General features: G+C 46.5%; 1 protein-coding gene across 2 annotated transcripts in view; it reads right to left on the bottom strand.

Annotated features, from left to right (window-relative positions):
- Nucleotides 1–20,858, bottom strand: part of MAD1L1 (mitotic arrest deficient 1 like 1) — a 371,406-nt gene that overhangs the window by 108,085 nt on the left and 242,463 nt on the right. For both annotated transcript variants that reach the window (XM_064520181.1, XM_064520179.1), the window contains exon 16: nt 18,203–18,410. In XM_064520181.1, the coding sequence (XP_064376251.1) occupies nt 18,203–18,410 (208 nt within the window). The remainder of the gene's footprint in view (nt 1–18,202; nt 18,411–20,858) is intronic.

Here is a 20,858-nt window from a genome sequence, read left to right as displayed (position 1 = left end):
AGAGTTTACCTAGAGCTCTTGGCATAAATTTGACCGAAAATAATAATAAAAAAATGCTCCAACAGAGGAGATTTGGGTGGAGAAAAGGAGTGAGGGAAGTAGAAGCATATTCTTAATGAAAATCTTGTTTAGCAGGGGTTTTTTGTGCTTAAAATTCCACTGAGGTCACCATTCTGGAGAGATGACAAACTCCTGGGATAAAGGCTGGAAAATCCTGGTAGTCGTGTCACATTTAGCAAGTCAAAGATATGTTTGTATAAGGCTGTAGAGGGCTAAATCCATTTTACATGCTGTATGTATTATTAATTTCTGACAGTGGGCTTAGAAAAACCTAATTCGCTGGAATACGAGCTCCCTTTGAGCAGAGGGAAGCCTTTTCAAAACTCATCTTTTATTGACTGAGTCATTTTTGAGTCAATCTGTCTGCTTTCGGCAAGACAAGAGTTTTAAATCTTCTCTCTTTTTTTCCTCCTTTTTGAGTCGTGGCAAGTCTATTAAAACCTGCTAATGTATGCAGCAAGGCCTCTGATTTGAAATGTAATGAATTCTTCAGATAGTGGCAGATTAGGGGGAGAAGATGATAGAAACAGCCAGAGATGCCAAAAAAAGAACTCTCCAGAAAAAGAGGAGGAGAAGGGTGAGAGGGAAAGAGAACGATTAACCCCTTTTATCCAGAAGAAAATCTTTAAGCTCCATTAATAGAATCAGTTAAAAAAGCAGAACTGGGAGAGGCAGAGCATCTTCAGGCTTGCCTGGGGCTGAATGAGACTAAGAAGAAATGAATCTTTCCTCCTAGACTCTCTTGTAAGATTAGGTAATTCCCTAAGTGAAAAATGAATAACTTTGAGAAAATTAGCTCCATCCATAAAAATAAGCCCTCATATTCCAAACTCCTCACCCAGAGCTTCGCAGGCGAATGCCCCGAAACATTTTTGCCGTTGTGTAACAGATGGTTTCCGCTCCCAGGTATTGTCTGCTCTTGCTGGCAGCAACACGTTTTTTTCCACCCTGGAGAATAACGATGGCCGTATCCCTGTCCCCACAATCTCCTAAACTCTGGCAAACCCTTGATGTGATTCTCCCCAGCTCAGAAACCGGCTCGCTCGCTTCGCAACCCTGATGTCGAGAGCCTCAGAATTCACAGAAGTGAATTTTTACATCTCCACATATTAGTGCTTTCAGAAAGAAGAAGAGGTTACACTTGCTTTTATGTAAGTAGACACAACTGTGACCTTTAGCTCGGTCCCAGCCCTCGGATTCAATAGCTGGCACTCGTCCTCTGAATCCGTAATGAACTAAAGGTCACGGCAAGCTGGCAGGAGCACGCTGCGCTGGGGATATACCATTTTTCAGAGAAGATAGAAACTTCGGCCTGGACCATTACAAACCAGGCAAGGCATCTGCCTAGCAGAGCATTTTTATTTGGAGATGGGGGCAAGCACGAGGGCTGCGGTATTAACGGCTGCGGTATTAACTGCCACGGTTAGTACAAATCCCACTCTGGTAATTGCCTCTGCCCACTTCTGTCCCTCCTGCGCTTTCAAGGTAAAAGGCATTTCTCACTTTCTGCCATAAACAAGGTTCCTGGGTGGCACTAAACAGTTGCGATATTTCACGCTAGCCGCGGATGCATGTTCGGAATGGCTGAAGCAATCCCTGTATTTTGTACAACTGTGGAGTTTACAGAGAGCTTTGGGAAGCCCTCGAGAGCCGACGTGCTCATCACAGCAAGCCCAGCCCGCACCAGCGGCTGCAGCGGGCCTGAAGGGTAGCCTACCCCACAACAGCCCCGTTTTTCTTGCCCAGCTGCACATCTGCATTGCCCTTACCAGCCTCGTGATCCCTCTTCCCTCGCCTGCTTGTTTGGAAGATCCTGTTGCTTCTCGGCATGGCTTGAACTCTTCCATCCCTCTGACTCCCGGGAGCTCCGACCCCAGCGCGAGCCTTGCTGTGGGCCCTGGCCTTTTCGAGCTTGCGACCAGGCCAGGGACAGAGATCCACGCTGCCTAGTCATCAGAGAGACCATTTTGGTACGGGAAAAGTGCACCCTACATATGAAGCCTTGACTCCTGCTCTCCAAAAAACCTATACCACATCCAGGGAGCAAGCACACGGAGAAGTCTGCTCTCTCATACTGCAGTTTTTCAAGAGGAAGATTCATTTCATTTCTGGGGAAGATTTCACCTTCTACCGTTGTGCACTCTTCCCATGGAGGGGTCAACAACACCGAGCGCCACGGAAACAACACCCTACTGCCAGGAACAGCCAAGACTGCCGGGACAGTTCAGCAAGAGATTAAGGAAAAATATATATTGAGGGAACAAGACAGGAAAGGGGAAAAAAAAGAATAATACACGCTCACAAAAGGTGTCTGTTCAAGGGATGTGGAAGTAGCAAAAAATAGCTTTACCCAACTAGGCTAAATCAATGACTGAGCTCTGCACTCGAAGAAAAAGTTATCACTAAAGGCTGTGCTATTTCACGGGCTCACTTTATGTCTGAGAAAAGTCTGCAAAAATCCTCTTGCATTATCCCTACCCTCATAGATTTTTTCCTCCTCATCTGAGGCTCTGAGTGGGGATTACCCATTCAGTTCCAGGAGCCAAACCACATCCAATCTATTTTCTGTTAAAACAGGAAAAAGCTTTGGTCTTTCTCGCCCTTCTCTGTCCTATTCCCTCCTCATGGCCACGTCCAAAGCACCTAGTTCAAACACCCACGGGAGCCGGCGCTGAGGTGCGCGGACCGCCGCTCGCCACCCTGCCTCACCGCCAGCTCCTGGCACCAGCAGACAGGGGCATCGCAAATGCAGCTGCAGGGAGGCAGTAAAAACAAAACACGACACCTTCACGAGAAGGTGAAACGCAAAACTACAGGCAAATAAAATGCTTTTTCCACGTCGAGTTATAATAGAAACGTGTTTGCTTTTTCAGCTCTTTCTAAAGCACAGAAGTCAGAGATGGAAAACATCTGTTCGTTTGTTCAGTCTCTCTCCCACAATGTTTTGATTTAGATATTTTCCTGTAATGCTTGCAACTTAAACACAGCAGAATTGTGCCAAGGCTTTTGAAACAGTAAAGGGATTGGAGTTATTAGAAAAAGTGAAGAGTTAATAATCCAAGTCATTAAAATGAACATATGCAAACTCTAGCATTGCTCTGAAACATTCCACAACAAAATAGTTGAAAATATTTTAAAAGCACCTTTCCAGCACAACTAAAGTGACCTCCCTATCAGCATGAGATCTACTGAAATATCTTGATCTTTTGGACTTCGCAATCTTCCTTCTGGCTTGCCATGTGTCACATCTGGCATCAAAGTATTTTAGCTGATACACACTATCAAAAGTTGCTTCCAAAGTTTGTGAGTTGAAAGCAAGGAATAGCTGTTGTACTCTGGCTGCTCTTTATTCTGCTGTTCTATTAATTTTATTTATGTGTATTATGATCCCAAAACCAAAGAAGTCAATTATCCCTTACTAGGAATTATAAAGCACTTGTGTAACTGGGCTTCTGATTTAGTTATCGGCACAAATATACAGACATGCTGTACTAAGAAGTAAAGGATAAAGAAACCATAAACCAAGGTTTGCATTATTTGCAGCCTCTCTGAGTAAAAAAAAAAAAAAAAATTAGAGAAAAGCTCAAGAGGTTTTTATTAATGCCTTAGATGACTTAGAAAAAAGTCACTTAATCATAACATTGTAAACAAGGAAGTTCTACAGCAGTATTTAAAAATATCTGAAATTGTTTCAGGAGCCCTATTGATTTGAATTAGGCAGCTGCATAATCACTGGGGCTGCAATTTTAATGAACATTTCAACAGGAAATGTGGAGCTGATTATATGTATCAAAACAGGAAAGATCCAAATGCAGCAGCTCCTTTTTTCTGTTGTTTTGTTTATTACCTTAGTACGTATATCCAAAACAACCCCAGAAATAACGCAGAGCTTACCTGAACGCCCCTCTCCCTTTGGCTGCAGCGTCATATGCCTCTGGCTGCAACTCTGATCTTTCTGTCTTGACACATGTCATTAGGCACAGCATTTTGAGAAATAATTAGCGATTTAATCGGGTTTTACACTGGATCAAGTGACTGAAAACTATTGTATGTGGTGCTGCAGTTTTCCTCTAACATATCTTAGGGCATGTTATATATACTTAATTAGCTAATGTTTATACAGTGCTTTGAAGAAATAAAGAACTACATAAGGGCTAAGTATTATTATCAGAAAACAAAAGAGCGGTGGTGAGACAGCATGGGCACAGAGAAAGAACAAAAGCTCTGATGAGCTCAACAACACCTTGTTTACAGAAAGGTTTCAGGACATCTGAGAAAAAATATGTCAGCAGCTTCCAGCATCTAGGCACCGAGAAGGAAACAAAAGGTGTAAAACACGGGATGCTGCAAAGGCACTTAAATGACATAATATTGATGATACAAACGTGAGAATCGTGATAATAGAGTCACAAAGGCAGTAGTGCCGGTAAAGCGGAAAAACTTAGTGTATACACAAGCACAAGGCACCGATGATTACTCCCCTAAGGCAATTTGCAAGATAAAGATTCAGACAGAATTGAAGGCCTTGATGAAATAAAAATGAATTCATTCCACTTCTGTGAAAATTCTTACACATAAGAGTGGGAACTAATGGAATAAAAGCATACTGCTTCCTATTATTTAGCAGTGAAGGAAGCAGGGCTCTTTGCTGAAGATACAGAGCTTTGTTGGCTGCATGCTAAACACCGCAAACGAGAAAAACGTGTTCACCACAAAAGTCATCCTAGCAGAGAGAGGGGAAGGTGCCAAGTTTTCACCAGACTAAATAGCCAGAGCGTGCATCAAATGGGACGCAGCTCACGAAGAGAGGGGGGAGGCCAGGCTCCCCCATGGATCGGAGCGAGGTACCACCAAGTCCTCTCTCAGAGCGCATCTGAGCCAAATGCGGGTAAAAGATTTTGGAGAGAGACCAAAAAAAAAAAAAAAACCCCATAGCTAAATCCACTACAAATGGCACTGAAGAAGCGATGCTGCACCCAGTCAGTAGCTGGAAAGGGTTTTCCTCCATATGGGGCAAACACAGGGCACAGTTAATGCTTCAAAGAGTTTCTAGCAAACACCAAAAACAAACAATGCACATAGGGAGCTTGCAAAAGACAGCCCTGACTTCCTGTTTTGCTTTTTCCCCCTCTTTTTTATTTGTCTATAACTAAATTACATGATTTCTTTACAAGTCTAATTAAGCAGTTAATTGATGCTGGTGCCCTTTAGCATCTGGCACTTAAGATTAAACAAATAACAGAGAAAAGCGCACACAGTACCCAGCAATAATTAAGCACAGCAAGGGTTTGTTCCCCCACCTCCCCCCATTTCAACCTATTACGTGTAAATCTCTGAGAGTACTTTTAAATCCAGGAGTGTGAGTGCTGGGATCATGCACCAGAAATTTCTGCCTTTGTCAGGCAATAGCTCCTTCCTGACGGTCGGTACAACAGCTCACCTGCTTCCACTCCTCCCTGACTACAGCCCATGGAAAACTCTTCCTGCTGGGCTTCTACAAGAAAAGGTGAGCCATATAAAATAAAGTATTTTAAAACAAACAGGCCCTTGGAAAAAAGACATCCAGAATTTCTGACATCGTTGCAGAACACGGAGTCAGCTGGGGCGAACCTGTGCTCTTGGTAAGCATTTCCAAGCACTGCCTCCACCCCGGTCGATGCGAGATGCAGGCTGAATTGCTGCGTACAGGCAGTTTGACTCACTGCTCGGAGGAAAAGAGCAACTATTTCACGTGAAGAAAGTCTGATCCGTAGACATGTCTGCCTGGGCCTTGAGTCACGGCTGGTTTTATATCTGCAGAGCTCTACGGAGGGCGTTTGCCCTCCCATCTCAGGCAGCAGTCCTGTTTCCTCAGAGGGCCGCAGATTAAGGACAGGACTCCAGTTTTAAAACGTACCCCAAGACTTGCACAAGGCAGCGTGCAAGAAAACGCTCTGGATATTTAGTCTGGTGAAAACTCGGCATCTTCCCCTCCCTCTGCTAGGATGACTTTTGTGGTGAGCACATTTTTCTCACCATGAAACGTGGGAATGTGGAAAGCCATCAGGTAGAGGCAGCCCTGCTGCCCCCGCAGCAAGCCCACCTCGGAGCACCAGGGCAACTCCCTGCCTCAGATTCCCGCGGCCGGTGCAAGTCATCCCATCTCACAGAGCCCCAATTTAAATCTACCTGCGCTGACAAAAGGGAGAGAGGCTGCCAGTACTTCCAGACCTGCCTAAGGGAAGGAACTGCAGCCCAGCGATTAGTGACACGATTTCTTTAGACTCTGCAAGCAAGAAAAAGAGAATGTGGAGCCTCATGCCCACCTCTCATGGGTGCTGCGAGCCTTAATTAGTATCTCTAGCATGCTCAGGGACCTTTGGACAGAGGGTGCTACAGAAGTGGAAAATATTATCATCATTATGCTCGCTACCACAAGGGCTGGAATTTGAGCCAGAGACTTCACAGCAGATGGTGAAGTTGCTAGCACGGCTGGCTGCAGTTATAATTTCTCTCATCACAGACTCTCCTTGTTGGAACAGGCTTCACCTCTTGATTTCTGAAGAGCAAAACAGAACCTGCGCTGACAAGACTGCATTGTACTGGTCAGTATTGCTGACACATTTAAACCAGCCAGCACTCAAATCGCTGGAAAGTAACCCATCCAAGGGACTCTCTAATTAGAAAAAGCTCCGCTTTCATTGCAACACTTCTCCCGCCTGTCACCGGCAGCCCTCCCCTGAATTCTGATCATTAGAGAGAAGCAGCAAAGAATTAGCCAGATTTTGTTAAGTGTCAAACACTCCGGCTCTTGACTATGCACAAAACAGGGAGAGACGTTTTATAGCTCTCAGAGCAAGTTTATACTTTTCTGCACGCTTTTTCTGTACCTCTTGCTAATTGCTCGTTTGCCCTGATTTTACGGAACAGCCTGGCTCACGAAACTATCACTAGAAGAGAACACAGTGGTGTTTAATATGCTGCAATAAGCGGGTTATGTGCGGTTCTAAGTTTTATCCTTATTTATTTCTAACGTTAGGGGTTAGCAGCCTAGGACTCGGAGCTTCCTGAGGCATAGCTAAAATGCCATTAATTTTCTCTCTGTTCCCAAGTGCTGCCAATGTCCTCTCCATTTGGCTTAGGACATCACCTTGCAGAAGAACACTTCAGAGATACGTAAACACCCTGCTTAAAACTTTCCATTTCACCAAAAAAGTTCCTGCAGACTCAAGAATATAAGCAGCAGCTTGGGCAATGCTCACCTTCCCTTTCTGTGCTTTTCCAGGTGGTGAAGAGCGAAGGGTCCTCTGGCAGAAAGCAGTACTTGGAAATGAGAGTAAAGAGCAATTTCCACTACCCTTTGTAACACCATGGAAATCCAAATACATTCTGTGGGGAGCTTACAAATGCATTGGCTGACCTCCTACGTACTGAGAAGGGACGTTATCATGGAAACAGCTTGACCAGGTCTTGCTTCGAACGGTGGCTGACGGTGCAAACACCTTCAGCAATGACGCATTATATCACCAGTTGTCATTTAGCATTTGTTTTCACCACCTTTGTAAAACAAGACAAAAGCTTCCCCCTTCCCTAAATGCTAATTTTAGTGGAGTCGTAGCAATATGGCAGTCTAAAAGGGGAATCGCACACAGCCGTCATTACCGGCCTATTCAGATACCCTTGCTGACTCTTTCAGATCTGCGCCCTGCCTTTGATTCCACTAGCGGTGAGATTTTTGATGACACATCCGCACTCGCTAGTGAAGGTGGATGCTGCTGCTGCTTCTGGCCCCTCTTTTAAGGAAGTCTCTGTTCTATTTAACTTAAATGCTTCTGCTGCACACCTATGACGGTATCTGATCATCGCAGAGGGTAACTTTACAAAGCTACATACCTACCCAATAACCCCCAATGCTGAAGTACTCCAACAGGACGCATCAAGACTCTTCCCCTATTGAGCACAGACAAACCTACTTATACAGGCAGAGAGCAAAAAGGCAATTCACCAATCTGATTTCAACCAGTTTTTCATCCATCGAGCTGGACCTGACTGTACATTAGAATGAATATCCTGTTGCCTAATGGAGGCTGGACTGATTTACTGCTCTCCAACGAGAGCTCAAGCCAGATAACCTGGAGCTGAAATGAAGAAAACGTGGCAACGCTGCAATAGCTAGTGAGGACTGCATCAGCTGCTGCCTAAGCCGTACTAGATAGGTTGGGTTTAGTCTAAATAATGGACTTCTCCCAGATGCTCAGAAAGAAACAGCACACCAAAGCATGATGGACAGGCATGACTCTCCCCTGGGTTTCAAGTCTTGCTACAGTTTCACCCCATGCCTTTGCCTCATTGGCACGAAATTACACCAGAGGTGTGAGACAAGACTGCCCAAAAGGCTAGCGTCATGCAGACTGCTGCCACCTACTTATTAAACAACGTCACACTGAGAAAGCTCGTTACAGCAGGGCTCAGCTTTCTGTCCTGCCCACCAGTGTATCCCCAAAGGGATTTCAAGGTGTTGGCTTTTGTTCAAAGGAGCTGAGGGGTCTGAAGCTTTGCAACTAATTTCCTTCCAGCTAGTCTTCCAGATAGCTCCACTATCAACCCCTGGACAAGCTACCTAGCATATCGGGGCATTAGCAAACCACATGGCTAGATTGGAAGATATTCGGTGAGGAGAGCTCTCCTCTCCTATTTACAGCCTTATGTCAGCACCACATTCAAAAGGCAACCAGAATGTCTGCACATTGTGGTAGGTACCGGTGTCAGTAGCATGATTAAGATGGCAAAGTAATTACAAGTGTCTGCTTTTATACGCTGATTGCTTTCCAAATAAATGTTCTCCATTCCAAATAAATCCACTATGGATTAACATTTCTCCAACTTGCTCACAGCCTCGAATGTATTTGATTAGAAAAGCCTCATCAAAACTCTGCTTGACCATTTTTCAGCACTTCACCATTTTTCTCTTCCTCATCAGGAAGAAAAGTGTATCCATTAGTTAACCTTTTCAAACACATTCTTTTTGTAGTCTAATTCAAAGAAGGATTATAAAAAAATCGTCAGACTTGGCATGTGAATAGCTTTCTGTGAGCGCAGGGAACAAGCATTCATATATCAGAACATCAGCCTGGGGAGATAAGGGTAGCCGTATATCTGTGTGCTTATCTGAATGCTACATCAGTGCTGTGAAACCAGCATAAACACCAAGGAAAGAATCCATATATCGATGTAATTCTTAGTGGTACTAGTGCATTTGTGTGATTTTGCAATTAAATAAAGGTTATACGTTTAAAAGAAAACAAGAAGTTAAGGATATAATTCAAAGCCTATTGAGATCAATGAGATTTTTTCCCATTACATTTGAATAAAGCTCCCTCTCTTTCTCTCTACCTCCCTCCGAACATGTCTATTAGAATACTAAGAAATTACCCGAAATGTGGCTGGACCATTTTTAAACAAACTGAGAGACTCTTGACCAGGCCTCGAATTCTTAGTCTACTTTCAAACTCAATAAATCCAAAGCTCTCTTTCATTCCATGGCCAACATCTCATATATTTTAAGGCACATTAGTCTCATACCAAATAAAGTCACTGAAAATACTACAGATTCGTGTGGGTGACAAATGAACTGACGCAGGAACCATAACTTCGAATCTCCTGACTTTTATGCAATTCAAATATCAACTTAATTGTTAGATCTGTGTAGCTTCTCTCATTTTAATATGTAAATCAGTCTCTATTACTCTATAGCTCAAAGAATGTGTTACTCGGCTTACTTGATTAGGCTGGGAATTGCTGGTCCTGCTGTCACTATGTTTACACTGTAGTGACAAGTTTGCACATCAAATTCACATAATGCAATGTCATCAACTTACTCATCAAATATAAACTTCTTAAATACAGCCGCTGCTCTAGAATATTGAAACAGCCTTATTTTCCTTCATTTACAACCACTAAGTAATCTGGGTAAGGTAAAAAGAAAAATGGGAATACAACTGTAAGACACCGTTTTCCAACAAGAAGAGCTTCACAGACAGGTAGGTAATCCAGAAAGACAGCCCACACAGAAGTTATCCTACAGCTTCTGCATTTTAGTTGTAGATGCTCCCCCTTTACAAAGAGGAACAAGTAGAGGTGCTTTACTTCTCAGTCCCTACGCATTCACCCCAGGTCCTCTGGACTTCAGGTTTAAGGAGTCCCTATTTATTCTGTAAAGACAGTCACATTTCAGCTCCCAGCCAAGTATACCCACCTGGAAGCTGAAATGAGGACTCCAGAGAAAAAGAGCAAATTCAGTATTCTTTCCTGTTATGATCCTGCCATAACAAGAGTACCACCATCTTGGAGAGGGTTGCAAGGACCAGTGTGAATAAGTTCAGTATTTTCCCGTTCGTTTTTCCTGAATCTAATAGAGGCTAATGATCCCCAGTCAAGGGGACAGTCACCTTGCCAGCCCAAGGCTTTTTGAGACTGTCTTCTGTAACCTCCATGCCCATTGCGACGTTTCCCTGCTAGATTTCCACTCCTCTGTACTGCGTGCCCAGGCATCGAGCTTTAATTTCCAGGAGAAACAATGCATCGACAAGATGCAGAGCAGAGATCTGAGGCTCTCCCCCGCCGGCGCGTTCTGCCACGCTGGCAGCCTGGTTTTTCTAATGTCAGGGAAATCGTGTCGGCCTGAATTTGAGACATCAGCACAAGCCTTTCTTCTCATTCCTGCTGATGAATGAAAGAGCATTTTCAATTGTGTACATCCAGAGGCCGCACGGCACATCATTGCTAATCAAAAGCTGCTCTGTGATGCAAAGTGCTCTAAGAGGCAGCTCATATCACAACCCCACAGGATCCAAAGGGCAGCGGCAGATAATACTGCGCTTCCTTCCCTTCAGGAGAAACGCTGGACTGAAGAGAGAGCTCTAGCAGGAGCAGCCAGACTTTCACCCGGCCACCAAGAAGCCAACAACCCAAATAACCCGAGCCGGACTCCAACACGCAGGCAGGCAAACACAGCTGCCCGAGCTCCGGCCGCTGAACAACCTGTTGGTGACTCTCTGGATGATAAAGCAACTGTCAGTGCAGAGGGACGGATAAGAATCGCGGCCATGGAGGGTGCTGGCTGCCATATGGCACCTCCCATATGGTACGAGTGTGATGGTGTTTTCTAGGGATGTGTGTGTGTAGTGAGAGAAGCGGGGGTTAATACATGGGGAGGGGAAGGTTTCAGGCCCTCTTGCTGCTGACGTCTCTCCTCACAAAGGCTCTGAACTCGCCCCATGGTTATATATACATACGTATATAGATGTATGCATGTAAACACACACACACACACACACATATATATGTGCTGCCTCTTACAAAAGCAGAAAGACTGAGGCCTCCAAGAGCTCTGTACAGGAATTGTGTGCAGAAGAGGAGCAAGGAGGAAAACTTGCAGCTCTTTTGCTCTCCGTGACAGATAAGCATGCTCTGCAGAGTAAGCTTTCACTGACAGCATGTTGTACAGATTCAGTAGTTGCAACAGAACCAAGTTACAGGATTTCTTACAAACCTCTGACTCCTTGGATCGCAGATGGATTTCAAAAGTCTCAGCAGCATCTCACTGGCACCTCAGATCGTCTAGTTTCACCAGAAGTTGCAGGACGAAGGCATCCTCTGGGATTTATTCAGTCAGCAGCCCCTGTCTGACCGCCGACGTCCTGGCCTTCCAGGGCACGCGGAGTAAGCCGGGCTCTGGGGCCCGCTCTGGTTTAACAGACTCGTGGCACGCTGCCATAAGCAGGACACGTTGTTTTCAGTAGTGTCAGTGTCGCATGACTTCAGGCCTATAGTATCTCTAAAACACCTGGGAACCCATCTGGATGACAAAGTGTTGTATCTGGTAAAAGGAATTTTTTTTTCAACTTCGGAACAGTTCTTTCAGCCCTCTGGAGGTACTATACCTTCGTTCAAGCCAGGACACCTGGCCTGAGCTGACTTCAGTAGCACAGATGACATACCACCCAAAGGCCACACACCTGCTGAATCAGAAGGCTTCAAAACGTTCTTTTGTGGCCAGGCTGGCCAAATCCACTGACAACATTGTAATGTCAAAGGTTTTATAGACACTGCCCCTCAACTACTGTAACGGTGTCAATACTGATATACAGGAGGCACCAACCTGCTTACAGTCCTTTAGGAACACAAGGCATATTTAGCAACATCACCTCATTAGCTATAGTGCTGGGTTGGGACAAAGGGATATGTGTGATAAGGAAGGAAATCAAAGCAAGTTCGCTTTAAACTACCAGCCAATTCCCAGTCTTAATAAACTATTCAGGCCCCAGACCGGTCTAAGTATCTTGCAGTAGAGTAACTAGCACCATGAAAACAATAATGATAATAACTAGTGAAGGGGTGAAGGGATGACCCTAAGGAGGGAGCACTGCTCGGCTGCAGATCCAGAGCGGGAAGTCAGGCAAGCTCCGAGGGGGTCAGGCACAGCAGCTCCCAAGGACCGCTGCTAAGAATACCTGTCCTGGGTGCTACTTTCCTTTTTCATTTGCGTTTTGCACATTAAAGCCATGCAACATTTCTGATGCAGGTAGCAGTAGGGAATGATTTTTTTCCCAACATGAAAATGCAGTCATCTCTGAAGTGAAAGAGGACAGAACTTTATCAGCACATAGCAAAACACTAGAGGCAATGACAAGCTCTTTATAAACTTCAGAGGAAATGAGGATAAGCAGAAAGCAATTACTTTCGCTGAAATACAGGCAAGGCACAAAGGCTGACATCCTGCTCCTACCGACAGTCCCACAGCACTTGAAGACAGCAAATGCCCCGGACCCTCACTTTGCGTTTCTTCAGAAAGACGGCAAATCCTTCAGAACAAAACTCCCTGGCATCCTCACGGGGAAATGGCCTGTTAGCATCTCAGAGAGAAGAGTGCCACCTCCTGAACACCCCCCCCCCCCCCCCCCCAGTGCTTTAGGAAACCTTTCAGAGGTCCTAAGTGACCAGAGAAGAGTTGCCCTCTCTGCATGCACCTGGCTCAACCTTGCTTTGCCAGCGAGATCCCGGGAGCCCTCGGCGCAAGGTGAGGTGCGGGTGCTGCTCTGGCAGGCACGTACCCACGGACAGCTAAGGTCACAGAAAAATCCTCTGGCAGGTGGGCTCAGGTTTTCGTCTGCAGGTGCAGCCCTCGCCATGTGTGGATTTCCTACGTACAGATGGTAGGAAGCACCAAGGCTTCCAAACACCAACAGCTCAGCCAACTGTGGATGGAGCATGGCAACTTTTAAATCCCATCTGCTCCTTTTTTGTCGCCTTCTGCACGCAGAAACACATTCATCAGAAGCACAAGCATGCTGGGACAGTGACAAATTTTACCATCTCTGACTTGTCACTTCAACAAGATTAGATTATTTTAATATTAATTCATTACCCAGTTTAATTCCAATTAATAACTTTCTTATGGGGGCCTGACATGGCAGTGGTGCTGGCGAGAGCCTCTGCTGAACACCAGGCGTAGCACCGCCGCTAAGGTCAAACACCCGTTTCAGAGTGCGATCCCCCAGGTCTTGGCCAACAAGGCCCCCCTTTTCCTACTTCTTTCTAACAAGAAGAAAGGAACACAGAAACCATTGAGACTGATGAATAACTTTCCTGAGACTGTGTTCAGGAAAATAGTTCACTTCCAAAATTCTCCATAGATGGCTGATTTCCCCATCTTCCCTCCTGGTAGGGGTGCCAGCCTGTGTCTCAACAGCCAGCCCAGAGACAGCACTAAACTCACTTCTCTTCCTTTCAGAGAGGAGAGAGTACTCCACTGTACCTATCCGATAGCAATAAATCACGAAAGCTAGTGAAAAAATTGTATTACTACATTCTTTAGTCAGCAACCAACTTCCCCGGCATCACAAATGGAAATAATCAGTACTCAAAGCATTCTCATTTCTACCTAGGCTTAGCTGGAATAGACAAGTCATTACTTCTAGCCGTTCCCCATTAGCTGGTACTGCCACCTACCTATTTGCTTGCAACACTAAGCCCAAACTCCATCTCTAGAAGTGCCAGAAAAGAAAATCAAGAGGTCCACTAGGACCACCCAAGACAAGAGAGAGAGATCTAAACAGAAATGGCCCACTAGGAAATGAAAAAAAAACAACCAACAACTATGGAATTGGAAAAAAAAGAAAAAGAAAAAGGCAGAAGATGCAGCCTGAAAAACAAAAAGGTGTGTGTGTGTGGGGGGAAATGCAAAAGAGTACATGACATACAGAGAAATGCAGAACTGGAACAAATTCCAAATCCGGGCAGTGCCTCCCTCCCGCCACCTTTCCAAAGCTGCTACAATCTGCACTCCTGTTCAGAGACAGCAGGCCTCGGAAACCTGCCCCGGACGGCAGCCCGACCTTGGCGCACCCCTCGCCGTGACACAGCCCGGACCCAGGGAGGCACCGCGGAAGGAAGAAACGCCCGAAGTTAGAGCCCATTCCCGTAATGGGGCTGCTACAGATCTGCCCCGTTAATGCTGCACAGCCCTGCAAGCAATTTTTATACTTTGAAATAAAGGACAGTAAGTTGTTACAGCTCACATTGTCCAAACCTCTCCTTTGCAATAGCCCTGGTACCCGTTTTAATAGGGACTATTACTGCATAAATGAGAGAAAAGGACCACTGAACTAGGTGGCAAGTTGCCAAGTTGTGCTGCAGCCTCCAGCGGTTATGCTCAAAGAGATTTAAAGTCCAGCATAACCTTGATTTTTAATAGAGTCACATTTAATGAGCTTTAACGTCCACAGTAATAATTTCCTTATTACCTATCCAGGAGTCGGAACCACGATCAGAAAAAACGTGCTGCACTCCAGTCCAATGAATTAATTTAATAATGGCCAATACGTTATTATCAAAACCATCATCATCACTGTCCTTAATGCCTCTTTTGGTTGCTGGAGTTATAATCCTTTGAACTTTAAGTGTAATTGTTGCAGATCACATAAGCTTGCTGAATATAGCAAACCTCACTGGCTAAAGGCCACCTAAATTCCTCACCTGTGCCAAGAAGCCATCCAAGGTGTACGGCAAAATGTGACAATAAAATCTTACATTTACCACAACCTGCTGAGAGGCAAAATGCAGACTTATGTATGACCTTTGCTATTTTCTCAGTTTTTCTACACTCTTCTCCTGCTTTGAGAGGGTAGTTCAGTCCTTGGTTTTCCTTCATCCCATTCGCCTCTGCATGCACTATAGCAATGAGATAGATAAGCAGACACATAGGCACTGCAGCTGGCAAAAAGGGCTGCAAGAAAATTTCTAATTCCTCTTATTTTGCACAAAAACAATTCCACAAACTTCACTGAAAACTCATCCCTTACTATGCACAGTAAGCCTTAATCCTCCAGGTAGCCGATTACCCAAGGACAAGCAGAGCTGAGGCAGTTTCTGCCCCAAGTCCAATTCCACACCTTGGAAATGCAGTGAAACGGGAGACACAAGGCAGCTCTCCACTACTGCCATTCCTGTGGGCAGAGCTATTGAGAGTTTAAAAAAAAAAAAACAGCGAAAGCCGGCTCTTCCATTTCTTATCCTGAGCCAGACAGAGTATAATTTTTCTGGCCTCTGAATCCAAGCTGTTAAACCGTTCCTAGAACGGCTGTCGCATCCACACTGCAGTTGCTGCAGGAACTAAGCAGAAAAGAAGCAATGCAAAACTGGATGCAGACTACACAACGTGCTCGGCGAGTTGTCCACCAAGCCCACCATGAGCTGCCCCAGCAAGAAGGCCAAACCTGGCATTCAACCACCCAATTTAAAGCCAGCTCAGATACGCCCACGTAACCTTGCAGTCTCAGCGGCATAACATCCCCCACATCTCCTGCACATCCTAAGAAATGCGCAGAGGCTTTATCATCAGCCCGTGCCACTGAGTGCTCCTGCAGCAGAACGGAGGGTTTATGGCAACGTTGCCTGTGCATGACAGTGATGTACACAAATTACAAGGGAAAAAACAAGGTCTTCTTATATAACCTGGCTTCCTGCGCACACGCCCTGGTCTCACAGACAGTCTATCCCCAGGGCTCCTCCATCCTCCAGTTTTAGTGCTTTTCCCCCCATTTTGTAGACAAATCACTTCCATATGCACTTTGGGAAGGCAGAGGTGCCTCCCATGACTCGGATAAATGACTGCTAGAGACTGCAATCAACGCGCTTCCCACCCCATCAGACTCTGCAAGTGATGCTCTCTTCCACTTGAGCTGGTGAGCAGGAGCTAGAAGGACGTAGCACGGGACTGGGGCAAAAGGAAAAAAAAGCACCACATACATGAGAGGCTGGAAACGCACTGAAAACCAGGGAGCTGTTTGTTTGCCTGTCAGAATCAAAGGCAGAAGAGAAAACAGCTTGAAAAATGCATCCCTTCTGAGGTAAAGACAAACCTGCTAACATCCCAGCACAGAAATGCCTCATAAACAGCTAAAAGCGACGGCATGAAAGGCAGTGGAATAATAATTACGAATAACAAATCACAGGAGGCACACATGAGGAACGCTCTCCCCTGGAAGAAATGGTCTAATTACTGTAGACGATACCCCCAAGAGTCGTTCAGCCACGGCAGAGCCACAGAGCCGCCCTCACCTCCGCATCCCCTCCGCCCGGGCTGTCACTCTGCCCCGGGCTTACGGGCACCGTCACCTGCGACGACCTGCAGCATCAGGTGCACCGGGCTCCGCAGGGGCAGAGCCACAGAGGCGGCTGCGAGCAGCAACTTCTCCCGCAATTTTTAAAAACCATTGACTTTCAAATTTCAGCGTAAACACTGGCCCCGAGATGCTCCCCCACTGCTTCAGTCCCGCTGGGAACTTAGGCTGGAAGCTCCTACAGGCAAATATGGCCTTGCTTAAATGTCTGGGAAGTGCTTAATAATGCTTATGCATTTGCTAAAGTATCCACTAACACCAGCGACTGTCTCTGTACCTCTAACATCCAGGCAACTCTTCACTTTTATAAGCCACCCCATCTACACATTTTACCATCATATTTTTATGGCTACATAGTACCATATTCCACTATGAGAAGCCAGAACAAACACATTCTTAGCAGTAATACAATACTATCATTTGTGCTACAGAAAAGCAAGCAAGCTACATGCTGAGAACTTTGGTGCCAGAACAATGAGAAATGTTTTCTTCCGTAGATATTCTTTAAATCAGTGCTGGGCCGTTTTGTGGTCCCAAGTCTCTGGCACACGTGGCCTTAGAAGAAACCTCTGCCCTCTTAGCTGTATCTGAGGGAGCGTTCTGACCTCCAGACCCGGGCCAGGTACGGCCTGCTGGCAACATGACAGGTTAGCTCCCACAGCCCTTCAGCTCTCCGTGCAGATTTTTTTCTTATTTTCCTCCTCTCTAACAAGAATGTTTTGAGGGTAAGTACATGTGAGCGAGTTATAGCAGCAAGATCTCTTGGGTCCTGCAGCATGACTCAACTCGGCCTGGTCACCTCGCAGTGTGGCAGATGATGCGTCACATTTTATTGATATTGTTACCTTGATTTACAGAGTCTGAGAGCATGTATTGGAGGTGTGGACTTTGGGGTTATCGTACTAAAAGATCTCATTCATGTATGTGAAAGAAGAAAGACTGTACTGGAGGAGAGCCACAGATACCATGAAATGTATTTAGCTCGGTGAAAGATGTATTCTATTTTCATGGAGTATTGAATGTAGCTGTGATTAATGGGGCACGTATGTACTGATAAACAATATTAATTTGCTTTAAGCCAGGTCTGAAAAGATTTCAACCACTTACTTCCCTGCAGCAGTGAGAGTTATTTCCTGCTGTCTGTGCAACCTCAAGGGCTGAACCAGCCCGGGAAGGAAGGAAATATTTCCTCTTAGCCCATTGGCAGCACCAGCCCATCAAGGTTGTTATATTGGTATTTCGTTTATCATCAGTGAGTAATACGGATTGCTATTATTTATCCACCTAGCCGCAGTACCAAGCTGCCATACGATTGCTACCACACATTCATCCTCTTCTGCACCAAGCCAGCTTTCTTCATCTACTTCACAGCTGTTCCACCAACCGCACTGTCTGCAACGTCACCACCCGCTTCTGCAGTCAATTCCTCCGGCAACACGGATGAGCGAGGGCATCCTCACGACTAGAAACTCGCAACCTACCTGCGATTTCTTGCGGTGACTGGAAACTGCCAACTCCTTCCAGGCTCTCCGGGATGGAGCCGCCACCTTCCAGCACCCGCACGAGCTCCCGCAGCCGCTCGCACTCCTCCTGGAGCTGCTGCTGCTCCTCCTTGCGCTGCTGCTTGGCCAGGCTCGCCGGGTTCATGCTGAAATGAAGAACTTTGGTTTTGCTGGGGTCGTAGTCACCCTGTGCGGCAGAAACAACAGAAGCAAAGTGAATAACCGATCCAGCCGCCAAGTTCACCCAGCTTGCACCACCCTTTGCATAAAGACAAAACCTGTTACAGCAACACATGCAGAAGAAGGGACATTTAGGCAGCGATAGTGTTTTATTCCAACAGTTGAAGCCAGCCAAACCCAGGATTGCTTCTCCCTCCTCTTGCTGCTTTCCCCTCTCCAAAAAAAAAAAAAAAAAAAAAAAAAAAAAAAAAAAAAGGAAAAAAACCCACTCAGCAGTGCTTGCTCCCTGGCTGACACCTCCACTGTTAAATTTAACTCCAGAAATGAAGTTTTATCGCTGTATTTTAAATCTCCTGGTAGCAGGAGATTATAATGAACACGCAGATGTAGCCTTAAACTACAGCAGGACACCCAGTACCAGCCTGATTTATTACAAGTACGAACCAGCGATATCCATATGACTCCAACGCTGGAGTCATTAGCAAGTTGTATCAGCTCATCCCAAGCAAGTGAACAGATATTTCCTTTTATATTTTTTTCTCAGAGGTGAGTTATAGTGGTTTAAGTAGTCAGTTGAATCCTAAGATAGCAGATTAATATCCTTTCAAAGTGATAGGAAAACATTGATATTACATTTGTGATTTCAAACAGACAATTTTCATATAAACCGCAGGAAGCCTCACAACCATAAAAGTAGTAAAGCATGTGCTAATCCCAGCTTGCACAGCACTCTGCCGAGCCCAAACCCTATAGCACTGCCTGTAGGAATTTCATATGGTAATATTTTCCCTTCAATTAAATCTCAGGACCTAAAGTGATTTTGTAAACATTAATTAACCCTCAAGAGCAGCAGGAGGTAGGTATTAACCCAATTTTACCACTTCATTTCCATTAAATGACATGCTCGAATTTTATGTGCTTTTTCAGGCAAAGCGAAGCAGAGGCAGACCAGCTTCGCCCTGGGCTTTGCTGCCTGCGGCGGGCAGACGCCAGCAGACCCCGCTCCCCGTGGTGTTGCAGTCGTGGGGAACCCTCCATCCATGCCGTGCTGGGAGCGACCTCCCGAAACGCTCCGACAGCACCGCAGGTCGGTTCAAAAAGGGATCGGACAAATTCCTGCGTAAACGGACACGGACAGGACGGGCAGGGACACGGTCTCCATCTCCGGCGGCTGGGAGCGACCGGGAGGCAGGACGGCACAGAGCGGCCGGGCTGGGGCGCGCTCCCAGTGCAGCATCTCCCACTGCCGCGACGTGCCGGGCTGGACCGCTCAGAGCCGCTGGGCGTTTCTTACACCCACGGGCGATGCTGCCCACGGAGCTGGCGATGCAGCCCATGCGGCACAGCGTGTGGAGTGATCTCCTCAAAAAGACGGTGGGGACAAAACCGGCCGCCGCACGCATTTCTTAGAAGTAAAAACAGGAAGATGCTCAACGTGGCGAGGTGAAAGTCACTCGGCCTCATCCTCCCATTTGCTGGTACTTCCCTGCCCCGCCAGAGCCCCGGGCTGCCACCGGCCCGAGTGAAAACCTCCCACTCGCGTGGCAAACCCACAGCGAGGGCAGTGGCAACGGGGAGGTTAAGCGTCTCGCACCTGTACCAGTGCCCTCTGGCAGCTCGCGCCACGGGTGGTCCCCGCGCGGGCAACGCGCCTGGCAGCGGGGCGCCCGGAGCACCGCTCGCCCCGAAGGCTCAGGCGGGTTAGGAAACCGTCGATGCACCTGGAAAGCCACGAGGGCTCTCGGGGCCTGGTTTCCCAGGGAAAAAAAAACAAAAGCAAAAAAGGAGAGTACGGTTGTTCTTCATAACCATACTCTGAGCTACTAACCGGGTGCCCCTCGTGGGAACCCACTTTGACCACATCTGTCTGCAGAGATAGGAGGCAACTTAGGTAGAAGACAGGGGTGCAATTTCAAAGCTGATGATCTGTAGAAGTACTGGTTAAAAAACAACAAAAAAAAAAAAAGGAAAGAGGGAGGGAGGGAGGGAGGGAGAGAGGTCGATCACATCTCCATGAAGATGTCCCAGACAAAGAGACCCACTAACAAAGGAGGCCTCAGGCACCCCCGGAGGGCCTTAGCCCAAAGAAGTCCCCCGAAAGCTGAGGAAGCCAAGGCACAGAAATGCCGGTACCCTTGTGAGCCTGTGCATCTGCATCGCCTGCATCCAGAGCAGGCTGCCTTCAAGCCCTCTGCTATGTCCATGGTAGGCGATGCATCTTCTCATGCTGCCACAAGCTACCTGGCGTTCAGGAGACCTACAGGAGCGTCTGCAAGGGCAGCAACGTCCTGCGGGACCACGGCAGCTGGGACTTGGGAGCCCTCCTCCACGGAGAGGTTGAACCCAGCAGGCTGGGCCTGGCAGGCGGACCAGCAGGACCAAGAATAACCTCACCAGCAGGCTGGGAGAAGACACCTGAAGGACCAGGAACCCATGCAGCAGCCTTGGAGATGTC

Source organism: Dromaius novaehollandiae, chromosome 14, assembly GCF_036370855.1.
Source record: "Dromaius novaehollandiae isolate bDroNov1 chromosome 14, bDroNov1.hap1, whole genome shotgun sequence".
Classification (NCBI taxonomy): Eukaryota; Metazoa; Chordata; class Aves; order Casuariiformes; family Dromaiidae; genus Dromaius; species Dromaius novaehollandiae.
This window is presented reverse-complemented; position numbering and strand designations above follow the sequence as displayed.